The sequence below is a fragment of the Alternaria hordeiaustralica genome, assembly GCF_023758085.1.
Source record: "Alternaria hordeiaustralica strain BMP 2776 chromosome Unknown scaffold_9, whole genome shotgun sequence".
NCBI classification, from domain to species: Eukaryota; Fungi; Ascomycota; class Dothideomycetes; order Pleosporales; family Pleosporaceae; genus Alternaria; species Alternaria hordeiaustralica.
Window position 1 is genome coordinate 790,141 of NW_026056781.1, and position 17,780 is coordinate 807,920.

The 17,780-nt window shown below is 52.3% G+C and overlaps 7 protein-coding genes across 7 annotated transcripts; 2 read left to right on the forward strand and 5 right to left on the reverse strand.

Moving 5' to 3' along the window:
* Positions 1–38: 38 nt before the first annotated feature.
* J4E84_005500 (uncharacterized protein) lies at positions 39–1,028 on the reverse strand (the record flags this gene model as incomplete). The annotated part of the gene is made up of 1 exon (XM_049388097.1): positions 39–1,028. The coding sequence occupies one exon, from the start codon at positions 1,026–1,028 to the stop codon at positions 39–41; it is 990 nt and encodes a 329-aa protein (XP_049244337.1).
* A 654-nt stretch (positions 1,029–1,682) lies between these two features.
* J4E84_005501 (uncharacterized protein) lies at positions 1,683–2,080 on the reverse strand (the record flags this gene model as incomplete). Its single annotated transcript, XM_049388098.1, has 2 exons — positions 1,683–1,956; positions 2,022–2,080. 2 exons carry the CDS (start codon positions 2,078–2,080, stop codon positions 1,683–1,685), a joined length of 333 nt encoding a protein of 110 aa, XP_049244338.1.
* Positions 2,081–4,027: 1,947 nt separating this feature from the next.
* Positions 4,028–5,823, forward strand: J4E84_005502 (uncharacterized protein; the record flags this gene model as incomplete). The annotated part of the gene is made up of 3 exons (XM_049388099.1): positions 4,028–4,184; positions 4,379–4,587; positions 4,951–5,823. 3 exons carry the CDS (start codon positions 4,028–4,030, stop codon positions 5,821–5,823), a joined length of 1,239 nt encoding a protein of 412 aa, XP_049244339.1.
* Positions 5,824–7,566: 1,743 nt separating this feature from the next.
* On the reverse strand, positions 7,567–9,050 carry J4E84_005503 (uncharacterized protein; the record flags this gene model as incomplete). Its single annotated transcript, XM_049388100.1, has 4 exons — positions 7,567–7,897; positions 7,957–8,458; positions 8,514–8,663; positions 8,720–9,050. The coding sequence occupies 4 exons, from the start codon at positions 9,048–9,050 to the stop codon at positions 7,567–7,569; spliced, it is 1,314 nt and encodes a 437-aa protein (XP_049244340.1).
* A 1,395-nt stretch (positions 9,051–10,445) lies between these two features.
* On the reverse strand, positions 10,446–11,755 carry J4E84_005504 (uncharacterized protein; the record flags this gene model as incomplete). Its single annotated transcript, XM_049388101.1, has 3 exons — positions 10,446–11,422; positions 11,475–11,696; positions 11,752–11,755. 3 exons carry the CDS (start codon positions 11,753–11,755, stop codon positions 10,446–10,448), a joined length of 1,203 nt encoding a protein of 400 aa, XP_049244341.1.
* Positions 11,756–13,623: 1,868 nt separating this feature from the next.
* Positions 13,624–15,722, forward strand: J4E84_005505 (uncharacterized protein; the record flags this gene model as incomplete). Its single annotated transcript, XM_049388102.1, has 2 exons — positions 13,624–13,688; positions 13,739–15,722. The coding sequence occupies 2 exons, from the start codon at positions 13,624–13,626 to the stop codon at positions 15,720–15,722; spliced, it is 2,049 nt and encodes a 682-aa protein (XP_049244342.1).
* An 86-nt stretch (positions 15,723–15,808) lies between these two features.
* J4E84_005506 (uncharacterized protein) lies at positions 15,809–17,666 on the reverse strand (the record flags this gene model as incomplete). Its single annotated transcript, XM_049388103.1, has 2 exons — positions 15,809–17,463; positions 17,516–17,666. The coding sequence occupies 2 exons, from the start codon at positions 17,664–17,666 to the stop codon at positions 15,809–15,811; spliced, it is 1,806 nt and encodes a 601-aa protein (XP_049244343.1).
* Between the last annotated feature and the right edge of the window lie 114 nt (positions 17,667–17,780).

Sequence of the window (17,780 nt, forward strand, 5' to 3'; positions counted from 1 at the left end):
CAACCCAAATGCCGAGAGCCTCTATCACATACGTGAATCTACTCAAACGCCCATTTTGGTAGTGGTTTCCCGTCGCCACCACTGTATGAGCGCCACTCCTGGTAGCCCTCCCAAACCACCACGGGTAAAATCTTTTGTTCCGGTCGGTCACTTGGATCAGGCTCCAAGCATTCTCCAACTAGTGACCCGAGTTCCAACTGGAAGTAACTAGAGTATCCTAATGGATCGCACTTTGGATCGAGAACATCCATGTTGGGACGCTGTCGCATTTGTCCCAGGCAGAGCAAAATCAGACCGAGCGCATATATGTCTCCTCGTTCGCTGTAGGTAGACTCCGGAGGTTCGAAGGCCACGTCTTCCCAAGCGAGTAGCTTTGCGGCTTGGTTGTTCAAACTAATATCCGTAGACTTTACACTGCAGCCGAAGTCGCAGAGTACTACTGTCGGGTAGCTATTCATCGTGTCGCCAGCTAGAGGGCTAGACCATGTCAACAAGATGTTGGCTGGCTTTAGATCGCGATGACGAATGGCGTTCCAAACACGCACACGGCCCTCTACTGGTCGGCCCTGCATAGCGTAATCGCGTGTCTTTTTGTAATCCTGACCCGTCCAAAGATAGCAGAGAGCCTGTGAAACATCCCAGAATACTTTCCAAAAGAAACCTTCGTCTGGGAGATGCATGTCGCGTTCTTTGTACCGCATAATTAGCGCATCCAAAGAACCGAGCTCGCAGTGCTGCATCCAGATTGAGCCATACGTGTGATCGAGATCTGCTGTGTTGCTATCCATGATTGATACAATGTTTGGATGATTCCGGCATTGTTCCATGGTGGCAATCTCGCTGTGGATCGAATGGACACCGTTTTGGTACGCAGTCACGCGCTTTTCGACGCATGTTTTATTCAAAGGGCGATACTTAACAACGTAGACACCGACGTTCTGTTTGCCACCGTGGAAGCCCTGCGGAGCCTCTTCGAGTACGACATATTTGTCGCGCAAAGACGTCTTGACCATGTCTATGGAGGACATGGATGGTCTGTGAGACTTGCTTTACTTTTGGTGCCTGGGCTACTGGAGGGAAAGAATAGATCAGTAAATATGGAATGATATTTACTATGAATACCAATCATTGTGAGAGTTGGAATGACAGCTGTGCATTGACGAGTTGTCTTGTTATCAACGTCTACATGTACAGCGATGTAGTGATAAATCTAGCCAGTGTAAGCTTGACACGCGTACAGTCGATATTACCACGCTGGGTAGGCTTTCATCAGTTCAGTCGAGCTTGGTACAAAAATGGCGCTAGAGTCGCCTTAATTACTTGAATGCAGACAGTATCAATGTGATTTTACAACATGAGACTAAATACGTGACGTGCTCTACTTTCGCTAGCAATATATCCATGCCTTTTGCGTACAAATCAAAATCGCGAAAAGATCTTAGTCATTGGGCCGTGCCCCCACCGCTCACACTAAGCCCCACAAGCTATATCGGTCGGCGTGTTTGATGGGCTCACGATGAAATCGTCGTACGCGACGAGGCTTCCACTGTGGGGTGTGAGCTGGGGTAATCCGCTGGCGTCCTTGGTAACGGTAAAGCGGGTCGAGTAGCTGCGGGAGTTGCATCGTTAGTATACTCTATCAGACTAGTACAATGCTCACGGAGTTGTGATTTTGGAACGTACTAGGCCTGAGAGCAGTTTCCTCCATCGTATCTCGTCTCGATAACACCAAGCACCTGGTATGTCTTCTCGGCGGTTGTTTCTGAATCAACGGTGGTCACGTTAGGAAGATGGTTCCAAAGCTTGTTGCCAGCTACGGGGAGAAGCTCCTCCTTCAGCGCGACAATCTCTTCAGAGCCAGTAGCGGTGTTCTCAAGAACAATGAGCTGCCCGTTAGGCGTGAAGAAATCGGTAAAAGTGCTTGTAGCGGACGGGTCTTCCGCGGAGGCGTAGAGCCTACAAGTTTGGGTTAGTGCTCTAGTCGTTCTTGCCGTTTTCGGGAGAATCATGAAATATCGTACTCTTTGACGAAGGACTCAAAACCGACTTCGACCCCAGATCCTGTGGAGTACTGAGTCATCTCGACTGATGCTGCTACGCCCAAGAGGCAGACAGGTGTGATAAAAGAAGAGAGCTTCATTGCTGCTTTTGCTGCGTGCTTGTGGAATGTATTGTAAGGTGACGAGAGAGTTGATCGTAGAATGATTCATAACCTATAGCTTTTATACCTATTCATATCGCACATGAGTTGGCCTACTCCACAACGAAGTAAAATAGTACTCAATCAATACCTTCTCCGAAGCAATACCGTGGCTAGCGATAGCAACTTCACCGCTGCTACGCATGGATACAAACACCAGTCTGCTCAACACGTGCCGTCTGGTTGCTGAGTGAAAGCTCGCTGGCAAGATTGAGTTAGCGATGCAGCCAGTCAGTCACGAACAACAAAGAAGTCGGTTTTTTCTTCGAACAGAACGTCCTTGAATGATTTTACTGCTTGCAAAGGGGGAGTCGCATTCGCTAGCCACTGTATTCGAAATGCTATGGTCTAAGCATTCCACGAGATCTGGTCGGGCCGGCGCGGCGGTATATCCACATCGTGAAGGAAATTCGGCCGGGGAAAATTTATAGGTTGCGTCACTTGCTTGAGACGTCTTACCCTCTTGCACAGGGAGATAATAGAGAGAAGAACCCAATAGCTCATCTTTTTCTTGGACAAGATTGTGCTTCGTAACAACCCTAGGGTGATGTTGAGGGGCGTCGCCACGGTTTGGAATTTGAGCCCATTGACGCCTGGGCAATGATCACCGTCCAGCTTGTGGGCCACGATGCCTTGGCTGGACGTTCGAGCCACGATTGAAGGCCGTGTCGTGAAGAAAATTCTCCACAAAGATAACACAGGTGGGTGGTAGTCGTCCTGAAGGTGGGCCCTGTTCGTGATCATGGGACCTTCTGGCTTTCGCGCGCGAGCCTGTCCAATCGTTTCGCAACCATGAGGCATGCTCATACTTGTGCCGCTTCGACCATATATAGCCTGGGGTGTCGTGTTAGCAGCTCATGGCCCGCAAGCGTGAATTTCGATGCCATGGAGCTGGGGCATCATGGGTAGAGAGGGAATGTGCCTCGCGCCTCATTCAAGGTACAAACTGAAATACTGGGTTGCGATAAAGTCAACGAGCTTCCAAGGCAACGTGGACTTCTAGGTTGGGAGGCACCTAGGTAGGTATTCATCTTTTCCCATAGATTTTGTGCCCGCCTCTTTGGATAGGTGCATTACAGCTATGTTACCCAACCAGCGGGCAAGCTGCTTCTCAAGCTATGGAGAGACTGAGGTGAAGCATGGCAGCGTACCTTGGGAACTCGGCGCATTCTTTCGAAGATCAGTGGTGTCCAGCCGCCTCGACCGGGTAGGGCTGCCGGTAGATTTGCGATTGCGCAACGGAGCTGAAGACGTCGGGCGCCGAACGATTGCGCCATGGTATTGACCTTCCTGATGCTCGTTCTATCGTTCATACGGGTGTCGGCGTGTCTTCGTGATGCAGTGGGCCACGTATCGATTGCATTGCTGATCGGCAGGTGCAGAGGGATGGCACACCTGGGCACGGGCTAGTACGAGAGAATAGCAGACCGCTCTTGTGTTTTGACATCTTCGCGCGCGACAACGTATTTCCCGTCGGTAGCGGCAGTCAATGACGAAGTAAATGAATGCGATGCGACGAGGGACCAATTTTCCCCATGGGATGTGGTGGAAATTGAGCCGACATCTTGATTTGGGGTAGATCTAGAGGAATTGCCGATTGCGGGGTTGCTGCAGGAACGCGGAACCTTAAGCTGTACGTCATCTTCGGTACCTGGCGACGGCATGGAAGCTTGCCATCGCACTGTAGTACATCTATATATTCTGGCTATGCGACTATGATGTCGTCGCATTCAGAGTTTCCCGCTAGTCTCTAGTAACGTTCCCGCTGCATTCACCATGCGACTCCTCACCCCAATCACTGCACTTGCTGCTATTACTGCTTTCACAATGGCACAAAGCGCACCAGAACCACCTAAGATGACTTTGATCTACCACATGGAAGCCCTACTGGGAGAAAGATTCTCGCTCGGTTCTATTCCAACCGGGCAAGAACGCATCGTCATCCCTATCGTTGGAGGCACTTTCAAGGGACCAAGAATAAGTGGTGAGTAGTCCTCTTGGCCTAAACATGTCGTCGTGTTTCAAAGATCACGAGAAAAGGCTGGGACATATCTTCGACAGCTCGTGCCTCGTGCTCTTATGTATCATGACGTCATGTCACTCACATCTTGTAAGGCAAAGTTCTCAATCTCGGCGCGGACTGGCGCCTTACGGACGCGCAAGGCGCTTTCCGACCAGACGCCCGATACAATATCCAGACCGATGACGGAACCTTCATATACGTTCAGACGATAGGACTCCCACCCGCTGCGGATGGTGCCCCCACGATGTTGCGAGGACAATTCGAAACCGACACAAACGGAACTGCTGCGTGGTTGAACGATGTGGCTGCTGTCGGCATCCTCAGAAGGAACGGAACGTCGAGTGTGATAATCGACATGTGGCAGGTACGTAGAGGGAAAAGAGCACGAGACGAAATTAAGGCTAACAAGCTCAGGCATCTCCACCTGCATAGGGGTCAGGCTTTGATGTTGAAAACAAAAATAAATCCTGGATTGAACCATCATCGTGCAATGCTTGATGCTGATTTCTCTTTCGACAATCCCCGTGCGGGTGGCGGTTGTGGCTCACCGTGTGGCTGGTAGCCGAAAATTGGCGCCGACCTCGCTCTTCTGCTAGTGCGCGTCTTCTTGCTTGTCACACCTGAATCAAACTTCACTCTATCTCGCAGCCCCCTCCGACTACTTCCGACCTTCAGAAATTCTATCATTATCTATCGTTCGATGATGACAGACATGCAACAATGGCAGATCTTACCAGCCGATCTGATAGAGCTTCAAATTGGCCAAGTTGAGCTTTTGCTGGCAATGTACCCTGACGAGATCACACTCGACGAGAACTCTCAGGGAATACTAGATATCCTGCGCGATACCGATGATGCTCGGTCTAGATCTGCAGCCAAATATACGCCGGTCATCCCAGTCATCCTTGACCTGCCAGTATCTACGCCCAACGAAGAGTCGCCGAATTCAAGGACATTGCGTCTGGATATCGGGGTACCGTTCGCGTTTTGCGGTGATAAGCCGCCTTTAGACCCACCGACCGTAAAGGTTCGGGTGCAGCAACCGCAATGGATGAACAAAGCCGCCACGTCGCGGTTGACGTCGGACATACCAGAAGATGAGGACCTGCTCAGTAAAATTGAGTACATCAGAGAAGCTGCAGTCGAATACCTGACGGAAATTGAGACGACGGAACTGGGCCCGGATCTCACTGCTGTGGACGCTGGACCGCTGGTAAGGGTTTGGTTCTATTTTCCATCGATCAGCACACGCTCCAAACGCGACGACTTCATCAAGTTTGCTCCTTCTTACCAATTGACCGGCTTTCTTTACGCTGGCAAGCCAGGTCTTCTGTGCGTCGAGGGCGGATCACAAAATATCGATGATTACATGAAGTACATCAAAACGGAAAGCTGGGGCGACATCCCGGCCCATCACAAGAAAGTCAGCGAGCGACATCGCGAGCAATGTGAAAAGCGAGTCTTCCCAGACATGACTGAAATTACCGACACAGTCGGTGAGCGACGCGGCCAAAGAGCGAATAGAGGTGACATGAAGGCGATCGAGGAATGGCTTGTGGAGAGAGGACTAGGCGATGCTTTTACAAAGGTCTTAATGTAATCCATCTCTACTTGACCCCCATACGGCCTCGCTACCTAGCTTTACTCAAACATCCTGGACATGGAATACCAGAGTCGGAACTTCTCGCAACCCCTTATCATCTTCATCTTCATAGTACAAGCATACTTCTTGAATAGTCTTGTGGCCCAGTTTCGCCTTATGCTGAGCGAGCAAATGCAGTACGCCACTTCCATTGGGTGTGCCGCATAACGCTATCGCCTCTTCAGACTCTATTGGGAAAGCTATACCTGGCCATCTCGGAAGCCAGGAGTCATACGAGATTCCTGGCTCAGCTGTTTCCTGTCGTTTTTTACGAAGAGAGGCAAGGATGGTGCTACAGATGGCTCGTGTGTTCGCATTGAGAACCTGGTATCTTACTACAAGTCTTAGTTCTGGCACATTGTACCGAGACCTAAAGTTAGTACATACATTCTTCCATTGCAAGAAAGCAACATCGGACCAATGTCGCAGCTCTGGGAGTTTGGCTACCAACGTCGCTGGATCCAGATTCCTATATGGGTTCAGCATTGCTTCCGGGGTCGTGTTGCATTCTGCCAACAAAATACCGGCCTCGGGCTCTATCACGCTGTGAAAATGCGCCATGGTGGCTGGATAGGTCTTACCGTCAACCGTAACGGTCTCGTCGTGATTAGTAAGGATACCCGCTGTAGTGGGAGAAGACTTGAGGGTAGGGCCTAGGGCTCGTACTAGGTTCGTAGCAGGAGTGGGATTCGGGCTAGCAAGAGTGAAAGTACACCAACCCCATACTTCCAGGTCATCGATGTCCTGAAATTTACTTTGAGGCGGACCGTCGGTGATATCCGCGATTGTTAGAGCTAAGAGGCGTTGTCCTTTTTCGACGGCTTCTTCGTATGCCAACGCATGCTTCATGATTGTGCCGAATTCAGGCGTCTTATCACTCATGTCTGGGGTATTGGTATACTATACGGTTGACAGCTGGAATTGAAATGATGAAGCGACCTTGGGAACGTCAGGTACCTAGATTATCGTGAGCAGGGAAAATAAATCACCACTGGAATGCAACCTTGTACAGCACTATTCAACGTTCCAAACATCGTGAACGCTTACCAATATCACGAGAGGATAAACACGAGACATTGCGAAAGTGCGCACTTTCATCCGTGATCGCTGCGCTTCCGGCGTGCACAAAGCCGTTGTGAGCACTCAATGGTCCCTCAACACCACCACCTCGACCTGATGGTAAGGCATTGTAGAACATTCATTTCGTTTTTCACAGCAGATAATCATCCGCTTCTGTCCAAAAACGTTCCGGCTTTTCATGTCTGCAAGAGAGTGACTTTCATGCAGGTGCTCATGATAGAGGAGCTAGCCCGTATTCGGTAAGGCTTTCGCCGGCGCGACACGAACGCGTCTCCCAACCACCTCACGCTCTGCCCTGACATGTGCGTCACGATCTCAACAGTAATCTATTCCTGTCTCTGTCAGACCTAAGCAGCTGCCTCAATTACTCATCAAGCTACGTGTAGCGTAGTCTAGTAAGCAAAAGCCAATATCGATCACAATGTTATGAGCACGATCTTCACTCAGCAATTCTTGCATCCGTCCTACCGCAGCTGTCCACTGCGACATAAACACGCTTGCGCATTTTGAACTACATTTTGCGAGCTCAGCCCGTTAACAGCTTATATTAGACAAGAGAAGAGAATAGAATTGTGTCACTACTGCGGTATTCGACACTCTGCAGGCCATTCCCTGCTTGAACTAGAGGCTTGAACCCGCCTTGCGTGCACCAGCAAAAGTGTGTTGTATACCGTCCCATAGCGGCTCGCCACCCTCGGTCATGTCCTTCCATGCTGGGCACGCGAGGCTCAACAGCGGCGACGCCAGGGTGTCCGTCACCAAGCTGATCGGGACTTCGAGGGTCGACAGCAGCGGAGAAAGCGAGTTGGGCAGGAAAGTCTTGAGCAATTCGAACACGAAGCACAGGAGATTGTTGTTCTCGAGTAGAGAGGCTGCGTTGAGGACACCACCAGTGACATTGTGGAGGTCGAGGCCGGTGAAGGAGTTAACGGTGCCGGTGTTGCCGCCGATGCTATCAGGAGATGTCAGCCTACCACTCAACACTGAAGGTGGAAGATTTTGGATACGTACCTGCCAAGGACTGGATGCTTTGCGACCCACGAAATGATATCCAAGTTCAGTGGAATGAGGCCGTACTCCACCGGCTTTCGGTACCAGTTCTCGGGGATTGTCTCGTGGCCTTTACGATACTCCATGGTTCCGTTCGCACACTCGTAGACGGCAAAGAACTTGCGAAAGATCTCTTGGGTAAGAACACCTTCGGGGTGCTCAGCTGTGTGGTTCGAGAGCAGACGACCGAGGAAGAAGTAGCCAGCGTTACGGCTGACCATGCCGGTGACGGGCCCATAGTAGAAGTTGGGGTTGTGGGCGACGCTGTACTCCCAGCGGCGGGCAGCTTGGTCGGCCAGTAGATCCATGGAGAGGACACCGTTCTCATCGGCACGGTCGTGGAAGTCGCGGAAAAGGGTCATGTTCATTGTCCAAGCATCACCAGTCACGTAAAGGTCATCGCGCGTGAGCGATGAGTCCGACTCGATCCAGTTGTGCGAACCTTGGAGACCTCGAGGTTTACCTAGGAGGGCGTAAGCATGACAACACCTGGAATACGTCGGAGTGATAGTACTTACCGAGAAGACCAAGCAGGTTTCCTAGGATGTTGTTCGTGCCAGCAGTGGGGCCTCCGATGGAGAAACCAGGATCCAACGATAGTGGGTTTCCTGTCCAGACAGTACCCATGATACCGAGAACGAGAGCCAGCTCTGTGCCCATGCCCATCACTGGATATCACGCATGTTAGAACTGGCCAGTTTACTTTAAGACGTATGAGACGAACCTTGGTTGATAGCCGCCACGACTTCCACGAAGCTGGTGACACCATCGCGAGAGATGTATCCATGGTTAGCCAGAGCATTGAGTCCAGGACACGGTCCGCGCTGGTCGTTCTTCTTGGGAGCTTGGAAGGCGTGTTTGCCAGTGATGTCAATGGGTTTCTTTACATCAACGAGAAGTCTCTTGGCATGCTTGTACTCCTCCACCGATCGAATAGCCGCATTCAGCTTTTCGGGTGTGAGGCCATCGAGGTGCTTATGATGCAGAGAAGAAGGAAAGGCATTGGCAAAGATGTTGCCCGAAAGGAGGGTGAGAATAGAGAACGAGAACTTCATAGCGAGCGGAACGGTTCGAAAAGATACCTGTTAGACAAACAGCCAAAGAGAGTCAAGGGAATAGTAATTAGATGGTGGTGTCTACGAGCATCATGTAAGCGTAAGCCACATGGAGATGAGCCGGCGGTGAGACGCGGACGAACTGCTGAATGCGGATGTGGCATAGCTGAGCGTTCGATTGCATCGGAGGATTTCTGACAAAGTGACAAGCTAACCACTTTGTTTGCCCAGGCAGAGAAGCAACGACTATCATCATCAAATAATCCCAGGACAATCGTGGGGAAGATCATGAACGACCGCGGCACGGTAAATGCCACCGAGTTTTGACTCCACTTATGCCAGGGACAGGACTGAAAGAAGACTAGACGAGAAGATCCAACCCAGTCGATTTGGGATGTTGAAAAGGAGCAAGGCTGACGATACCCGAAAAGTGGTCTGAAACAATTACACCCGATGCCAGGGCTCGAAAGAAGAGGAAAGAGCAGGCAGATCGCCAATAGTGGAGACGCAGTGTGAAGGTCCGATTAATTAAACGGCCCGTTCAACTGGGACCAAGCTTATCTGTATCCAGAAAGCCGAAGGTTGTGAGTTTACCCCTGCGGTCCGCTCCGGTTCCCTCAACGCTTCCAAGGTTGATGCTGTCGCCAACCGCGCTTTTGCATATAACATGGATAACTTTTGATAACTCACTCTTCGTGGTCGATCTTCTTGGAGTTTGGTCGCATAGTACGACAGATATGTAATCGGTAAATGCCTTGGCGGAGATCCTTCGGATGAACGTACATACGTAATGTCGAAGGCCCACCTGACGCCTTCGAGAAGCACCGAAGCAAAGATGTCGGAAGAGATAAGTGGCGAAAATTTTGGCATTTTCAGTGGGACACGCAGATGTTGAATCCCCCCTTGGTACGAGTGGTCTTCGAGAAGGGTTGTCCTTGGTAGAATCCCTGTCGTGGTTGCATTGTGGGCCCTGAGCGGCTTAACGCTCCTTTCCCCGCGTCCTAGCTTCTGAACCCAGCACGGCCTGTTGGCTTCACTCTGTGGACGATCCCACCCATTGCATCCACGCGCTACTGTCGTTCACGACCGAGTTCGGCGCTTAGTCTGAGTCCAGATCCAGCCTGGACTCTAGTCATGCCACTCACTGACGTGACTACATCGGACTGGAAAATGTAATCATGTGGTACGTACACGCAATACGCCCGAAATGTTGACAGACGTTGAACATGATGTCTCGAAATGCGGGAGCGATGAGAAGACTGAAGATGTGTAGAAGATATAGTACATTATACAGTTCTCTGAAGATACGGTCTATGGGATATCCTTGGTTGTGACGCCTGTACTCCGTTTGTGTCGACGCCAAATGGCTACAACACCAATATTGCCAATGAAGGCTCATACATGTTCTCTTCCCATCATAGGAGGCTTGTTCCAGTCCTGGGGCTTACCATCATTGGCGTTCTCTGTGACCACCGAAGCATTCCTGTGCGTGACTTCCACCTCATGCGTTGCCACAATCCAACCCCTAGAGTCTCGTTCGGTGTCTCGTTTCGTCAGCATTGCTCGATCGCTGTTGTCATCCATGTCGTCCAACGGAATGAAGTTGTTCTCGTCCTTCGCTTTGGGTTTTATGGAGAGGCGGACCGACTTCTCGGGGGCCGTAGAGCTGATCGTCGTGTTGTTGGTACTGTTGAACTTTGAACCTTTCGTCGAAAGGGCTTTGCTTGCTCCGATTGTCGACTGTATCTTCGGCCAGAACTTGGCGATCAATAGCCGGTGAGCAGGCATACATCCGCAGACGATCGAAACGTCGATTTCGATAAGACTCCATAGACCGGCGTCGACGTAATCCCAGGTGACATTCTGCGTATTGGAGAAGTGGATGAGAGATTCCAAGCGAATGACCGAGATGACGACGACGAAGATACCGACACCAAACATGGACATGACCATGACCTTCTTCTTGATACCCATGTTCAGCGCTGCTAGATGTTTCATCGGGAGCGCCATCACGACCACGTCGAGGAAGATGTTGATAGCGGCCGCGATCCAGCCTTGGAGATGAATGTTGTTGCAGCTGCCTTCGTGGAGTCCATCCCATTGATCCCAAGCCATGCTGATGGGCCGGCATTGCATGAGGGTGACGACGAAGAATACGATGGTGTAGACCCCACAGACGCCCATGACGCTGTAGGTAAGGATTCGAAAGCTCTTGGCCGGAAAGACGCGAAGGTAGAAGAAGAGAATCGAGATCTTGGAGACACCAAGGCCAGTCACGTAAAAGATTTCTCCCAGGAAGTAGTAGAACAGGACGTTGGTGATCTGGTCAGCTTTGAGAGTCCAAATGTCTCGTCCAAGACCGTTTTTAACCACTGTGACGTTGTAAGTAAAATGGCGGCCAAGGGTTTGTCGAAATCGTCTTACAGAAATGGGTAAAGACTGCGGGAGGTATAGCAATCAAGACAACAATAAACATCGTCAAGTCGTCCCATGATACCTGGCGGCCCTTCTTGCCTATACTAGCGGCCATCCTCAGGATGAAGGCTAATATAGCGACAACAGCTCCAGCTATGCCAATAGCCATGAAGGAGTCACCCTTGTAACGAACAGGTGCTCCACAACCAGTGCTGGTGATATTCTTGGTCTCTGTTACGCATCAGTATCCAAGAATGCGGCCTGCACGTAACGAGGGTATACTCACGCATAAGCTCATAGATCGTACATGTCTTCTGGGAGCAGGCGGCTACCGCAAGATTGAGGGCAGTGTTGGTGCATAAGCACTGCGAGGTGAGGTCTGTGGCGCATGTCGACTTGGGAAGCTCTTCCATAAAACATGCCAGCTATACCAATATGTCAGACAAGAGTTCAGTTACAGTCTTCATATGAGAACACATACAGCGCACTTTGGCATGTGTGCCGCCAGAGCCTCAAGCGGGTTCTGAGCATGAACGGCAGCCACAAAGGCCCCAAGAAAAGCTACCACAGTTCTTAACCGCATTGGGAAATATCATGTGCAGGTGTCGTAAAAGAAAGGCAAAATGATAGAGCTGAGGAAAGGGCGACAGCGGCTGGCTTCGGACAACGCTTCGTACGAATGTTTGAAGGTAGTAGGTTATGTACTACAGTAAATACCAAGCAAATAATCTGCACGGCGCTCGTGTGGAGTTGCGATAACACAAAATGTGCCCACTTGAGCGTTCTCACCCGGGCCAAGGGGAAATCATACCGAAATATGGATCGGTGGAGAGTTGGCAGGTCGGGTTACGAAAGACACCGAGAGGGGTGGAGAGCAAGGGATTGCTCTGCAAATGCCGTATTCAGTCGCTGGGGAACTGCCTTTGCACACCCGGTCACGGAGCCAGGGTGTGTACATACCGCGCACCTTCCCCCATTTTGACAAGCCCTTCAGAAGTTATCTCTGGCACAGTCGATGTCGTCGAGAATCCCTGGGGACGGCTCGCAGAACTACCAAGACATTCTGCCGTGCTTATGCGGACGGGGATGTTTTCCAGCACACGTCGGAAGCTGGCTGCGATGGACGTTGTTGGGGATGGAAATCCTCTGGAGCTACAGGCGCTGACTCTTACTCGTTCATAGACCCTTGAGGCCCACCCTGACCGCCAAGTCGATTCTAGCACGTGCATAGTGGAGTCGTGCATGGATTACGATCGATACAGGTACGTTACCTTCGAGGCGTCCTCTTGTGGCCGCGCTGGAGCCCTCGATCGACTTGGGTTGTGAAATTTGAGGTGGAGACTTTCGCGGCGTGGTTATCCGATGACGTTTGCGGCGTACGTTGGGCAGTCGTAACTACCGTGTACGGCAGCGACGAGGCGTGCCGCCGGCAGAAGAGGTTCAGAAGGATGCCAAGGTGCATATATTGGATGCAGCAGCGACGACTATGATGAGATATCCAGATTGAGCGAGATTCAAGCTAGACGACGGCTACATTCTAACTTTGATCGTTGACTTGCAAAGTTCAGCCATCTCGCGGGAGTTTCCTTGCTACATAGAGGTAAGTTTGCGCCAGCCAGGTTCGGCCCGACTTCCAGTGCTCCCACCTGGGCAGGGTGGAAGTTCGGTCTAGCTTCAAACAACGCCTCGTCTCCCCGCTCAATCTCTTGACCTGCAGCTAGGAGAATTTCTGTCCTTCGCTGACTCGAGAGCCTCGCATTCGTCACATTTGTCAGTGCGGGCGAGGATGCCGTCCGACAAGGGAAGCCTTTCTACCATGCGCCTGGATCCACTAGCGCACGGGTTGTACTACCATCCTCATGCGGTAAGAACAGGCTGACCTGTAGGGGGAGCATTAGCCGCAGGTCGCATTCGTGAAATGTCAAGGACCAAAGGGGTAGATGGTCGATGATCGTAATGTTCACCACGTGTACCGCGACTACCGGTGGCGCTTCGTGATGGTTGATCGAGGCTGTCCTGCATGCCAATATAAGCTTTCACAGGGAAGCCCTCGTCGCTTTCTCTCCACACTTGTTCTCGCAACGACGTTGTATATCCAGTCCTTTGCTTTTTGTCTCTTCTTTTTTGCAAGGTTATTACTACCTCTAATTCCGTCACCATGATTGTCATTAAGGCTCTTGCCGTCCTCTCTTTACTTACCAACTTCACTTCTGCACGCATCATGTATGTTATCACGTGCCAATATCAATGGATGGGTGCTAATCAGACGATAGCGACGGCGCCGAGCACACTCCTTACCGCGGCGAGAATGTCAAGCGTGCTGTGAGCGCTACCAACACCACCACTCTTGAAGACTACGAGTATGTCGTTGTCGGATCTGGTGCCGGCGGTGCACCTCTCGCAGCCAGGCTAGCTCTTGCTGGCCACAAGGTCCTTCTCCTTGAAGCCGGTGATGACCAGACCAACACCACTCAGTACAACGTGCCCGTCTTGCACTCTGTTGCCGCCGAGTATGAGCCTATGCGATGGGACTACTTTGTCAAGCACTTCGACGACGAAGAAGAGCAGAGGAGGGACACCAAGCTCACCTATGAGTTGACCGACGGCACCCGCTACACTGGTCCCAGCCCTCCTGCGGGCGCCAAACCCCTCGGTGTTCTCTACCCCCGTGTTGGCTCGCTCGGAGGCTGCACTGTCCACAATGCCCTCATCACTGTATACCCATACGAGAGTGACTGGGAGTACCTCCAGTCCATCACTGGCGATTCTTCTTGGGCACCGAGCAACATGCGCAAGTACTTCACCCGCTTGGAGAAGTCGCGCTACCTGCCCAACAGCGTTGTTGGACACGGATTCTCCGGATGGCTCGAGACCTCACTGACTGACCTCACTCTGATCGTTCAGGACCTGAAGGTCATCTCCCTCGTCCTGGCTGCTGCTACAGGTATGGGCAAGAACCTTCTTTCTTCGCTCATTACCACCGTTACTGGCCTCGGTCAAGTCCTGCTCCGTGACATCAACAACCCTGGCGCCAATCGCGATTCCGCCGAGGGCATGTGGCAGGTTCCTCTTGCCATGAAGATTCCAGAGTACAAGCGTGCTGGCCCCGTCGACTTCCTTCACCAAGTCATCAACGCGAAGAACCGGGATGGAAGCCGCAAGTACCATCTCGACATCCAGCTCAACACCCTCGTCACCAACGTCGACTTCAACCAGAACGGTACCACACCCAAGGCTACTGGCGTCAGCTTCTTGACTGGAAAGTCTCTCTACGGCGCTGACCCAAGGCGTCAGTCCGGCTCTGCTGCTGGCAAGGGAACCAAGGGATCCGTCACTGCTACTCGCGAGGTCATCCTGTCAGCTGGTGCATTCAACACCCCTCAGATCCTGAAGCTTTCCGGCGTTGGTCCCAAGGAGGAACTCGAGCAATTCGGCATTAATGTCGTCAAGGACCTACCTGGTGTCGGCACCAACCTCCAGGACCGCTACGAAATCCCCGTCATCGGTCAAGCACCCAGCAAGATCTCTCTCCTCAACGGCTGCACATTCCTTGAAGGTGACCACGACCCCTGCCTCGAGAAGTGGGAGACTGGCACGCTCGGAATCGGAAAGGGTGTCTACGCCACCAACGGTATCGCGCTTGCCATCACCAAGAAGGCTAGCAACTCCCCCAACGGTAACGCTGATCTTTTCGTCGCTGGATGGCCCGCGTACTTCAACGGTTACTACCCCGACTTCTTCGCCAACGCCACCCTTGGCCGCGACGCCTGGACCTGGCTCACTCTCAAGGCTGAGTCTCGCAATAACGCTGGTACTGTTACCCTCCGTAGCGCTGATCCCCAAGATGTGCCTGAGATCCGCAAGCGCAACTTCGCTGTCGGCGGTGACGAGGACCTGGACGCCCTGGTTGAGGGAATGAAGTACGGTCGCGAGGTCTTTGAGGATCTCATTCCTCTTGACGGCAAGTTCAAGGAGGTTTGGCCCGGAAAGCAGGTCCAGACCGACGAGCAGTGGAAGGAGTTTGCCAAGTACGAGTCCTGGGGCCACCACGCTTCTTGCACTTGCCCTATTGGTGCCGACGATGACGAGAAGGCTGTTCTTGACGGCAACTTCAAGGTTCGTGGCGTCGAGGGTCTCCGTGTCGTCGATGCTTCCGCTTTCCCCAAGATTCCCGGCACTTACCTGGCTCTTCCCCTCTACATGTTGTCTGAGAAGGCATCCGACGTCATCATCGCGGACGCCAAGGTCTCCAAGTAAAAATAGCGAGTAATGGGAGTGCATAGCGTGACTCCACCATCAAGTTTGGTTGTATATAGCGTTCCTAATGTATATTTGAAAATCCGTTAACACATCCCGGTCAATACGGCCATACCCGCAACGTGATCCACACCCGCTACTTCCTCATCTTCCAATAATTTGTCGATCTTACTCTTGCTCTTGATCCTCCAGAATGCTTGCGCGCCATCTACAAACCTCTTGCTGATATCATCTACATCTTCCGCAGGGCATGCGGCGAAGCACAACCGGAAGCAGTTGAAGCTGTCCATTGCCTTGATCTCCTCGTTGGCTGCGAACATTGTACCGGGAGCTACGAGACATAGGTAGGGCTTCGAGGTCCAGAACACCCACAGAGCCCTAGAAAGGCGGGCGGCAGGTACTTGCTTGGCGAGCGGGTGGGACGCGAAGTCGAAGCGCACCCACACGAACATGCCGCCAAGAGGTCGAACGAAGGAGTAGATCTGTGTCTTCTCCACCACAGCCCAGTCATCCTCTTCGTCAGCGACGTCGACGAGACTCCTTCGGCGGCCAGCTTTTACAGCCTCCTTTCCAGCGTCAAGTGTGTCGCACATCTTCTGCATGCGACGCTCATAGTTGCCTCGGAGGCCCTCCAGCCAGCGCACCCATCCATCCACTTTCCAGCCACTGCCATCGGCTGCGCCGCCCTTACCAGGGTCGTTCGAGGCTTGAGGACCCATGAGCAGTTCTGCCATCATGGACTGCACGAAGCCTGAGGGCTGCTGGGTCGAAGTCTCGGTAATGCGGAGGAGACGTTCTACGAGTGCAGGCTGCGCGGTGATCCAACCAAGACGGCACCCGGGGGCTACCGTCTTAGAGAAGGTGTCGAGACGAACAACGCGACCCTGGTAGTCTACGCTGAGGTATGAAGGAATGAGGCTGTCCAGAAATTCGAAGCCGGAAGATTTGGTAGGCTTGGGAGGGACGCTGCTAGGCGACGAGGACGGGTACTGTAGGTACCAGTATGGGTCATCCTCGACGATGATGATGTCGTACTTGACGCAGAGAGCGTAAATCTCGGTTCTGCGCTGTACCGACAAGGTGCCCGATGTAGGGTTCTGGCCAATGGTGACGGTGTACATGACATGTGGGCGGCGGCCCTTTGAGTAGTCCCAGTTCTCTAGAACATCTTGCAGACCTCCCTTTCCATGCGCCATCATTCCCTCGTCATCGATGGCTACTGGCGCAATGTTGAAGCCTCGTGGCCTGGCGGTCTGGATGGCGTTCATATAACAGTATGTCTCGCACAGCAGCCCTGGCCTCTCATCGACAGGGTCATGTTCGGCTGACCACTCATTGCTGAGCGCTGTCAGCGTCTTGGAGAAGCCATCGGTAGAGCCGCAGGTCAAGATAACCTCTGGGCCGTTCTTGTATGGGACGAAAGGATGCAGGTTCTCCCTCGTGAACTGTCGGATGAACTGGTATAGTGCGGGGTATCCCAGAGCCTGGCCGTATTGCAGCGCAGACTTAAGGTCGATCATGCGCAGGGGATCTGGCACATTGGAGTACTTGGGCACAACGAGGCGCGACGCAGGTGGCTCCTTCTCTCTACGCTCCGAGATGCATGTCTTCGCGAGTTGGGCGGTCGGAGGATCATCGGCGGGCGGATCGACAGGCTTGTTGGGCGTTGGCTGCCATCGGTTCGGCTGTGCGACTTTGGCCTCGAGCGTGTCGTAGGGGAAATAGTGATCGTTGGGGAGACCTGGACGGAATCAGTAATCTGAGGCGAGACGGTTGGTCGGGCGCGCGCATACCTCCAGCTAATTGGGCGATCCCGGGAATCTGGAAGTACTTGTAGAACTGTTTGACAGAAGAAGCTTCGCGCGCTCTCGTGCTGCGTGACAGGAAATGCGTAAGATCCACTGGGTCGGGGAAAGAGCTCGGGTCAGAGTTGTACGGCGCCATCGTGGCACTGCAGCGGTGTGCGGATAAGGTTTACGCGGACGCGTCAAATGCAACAATGTCAACAAGATCGTCCAATACAAACAATCGCATGCAAAGAGGTAAAAGACGATGGGG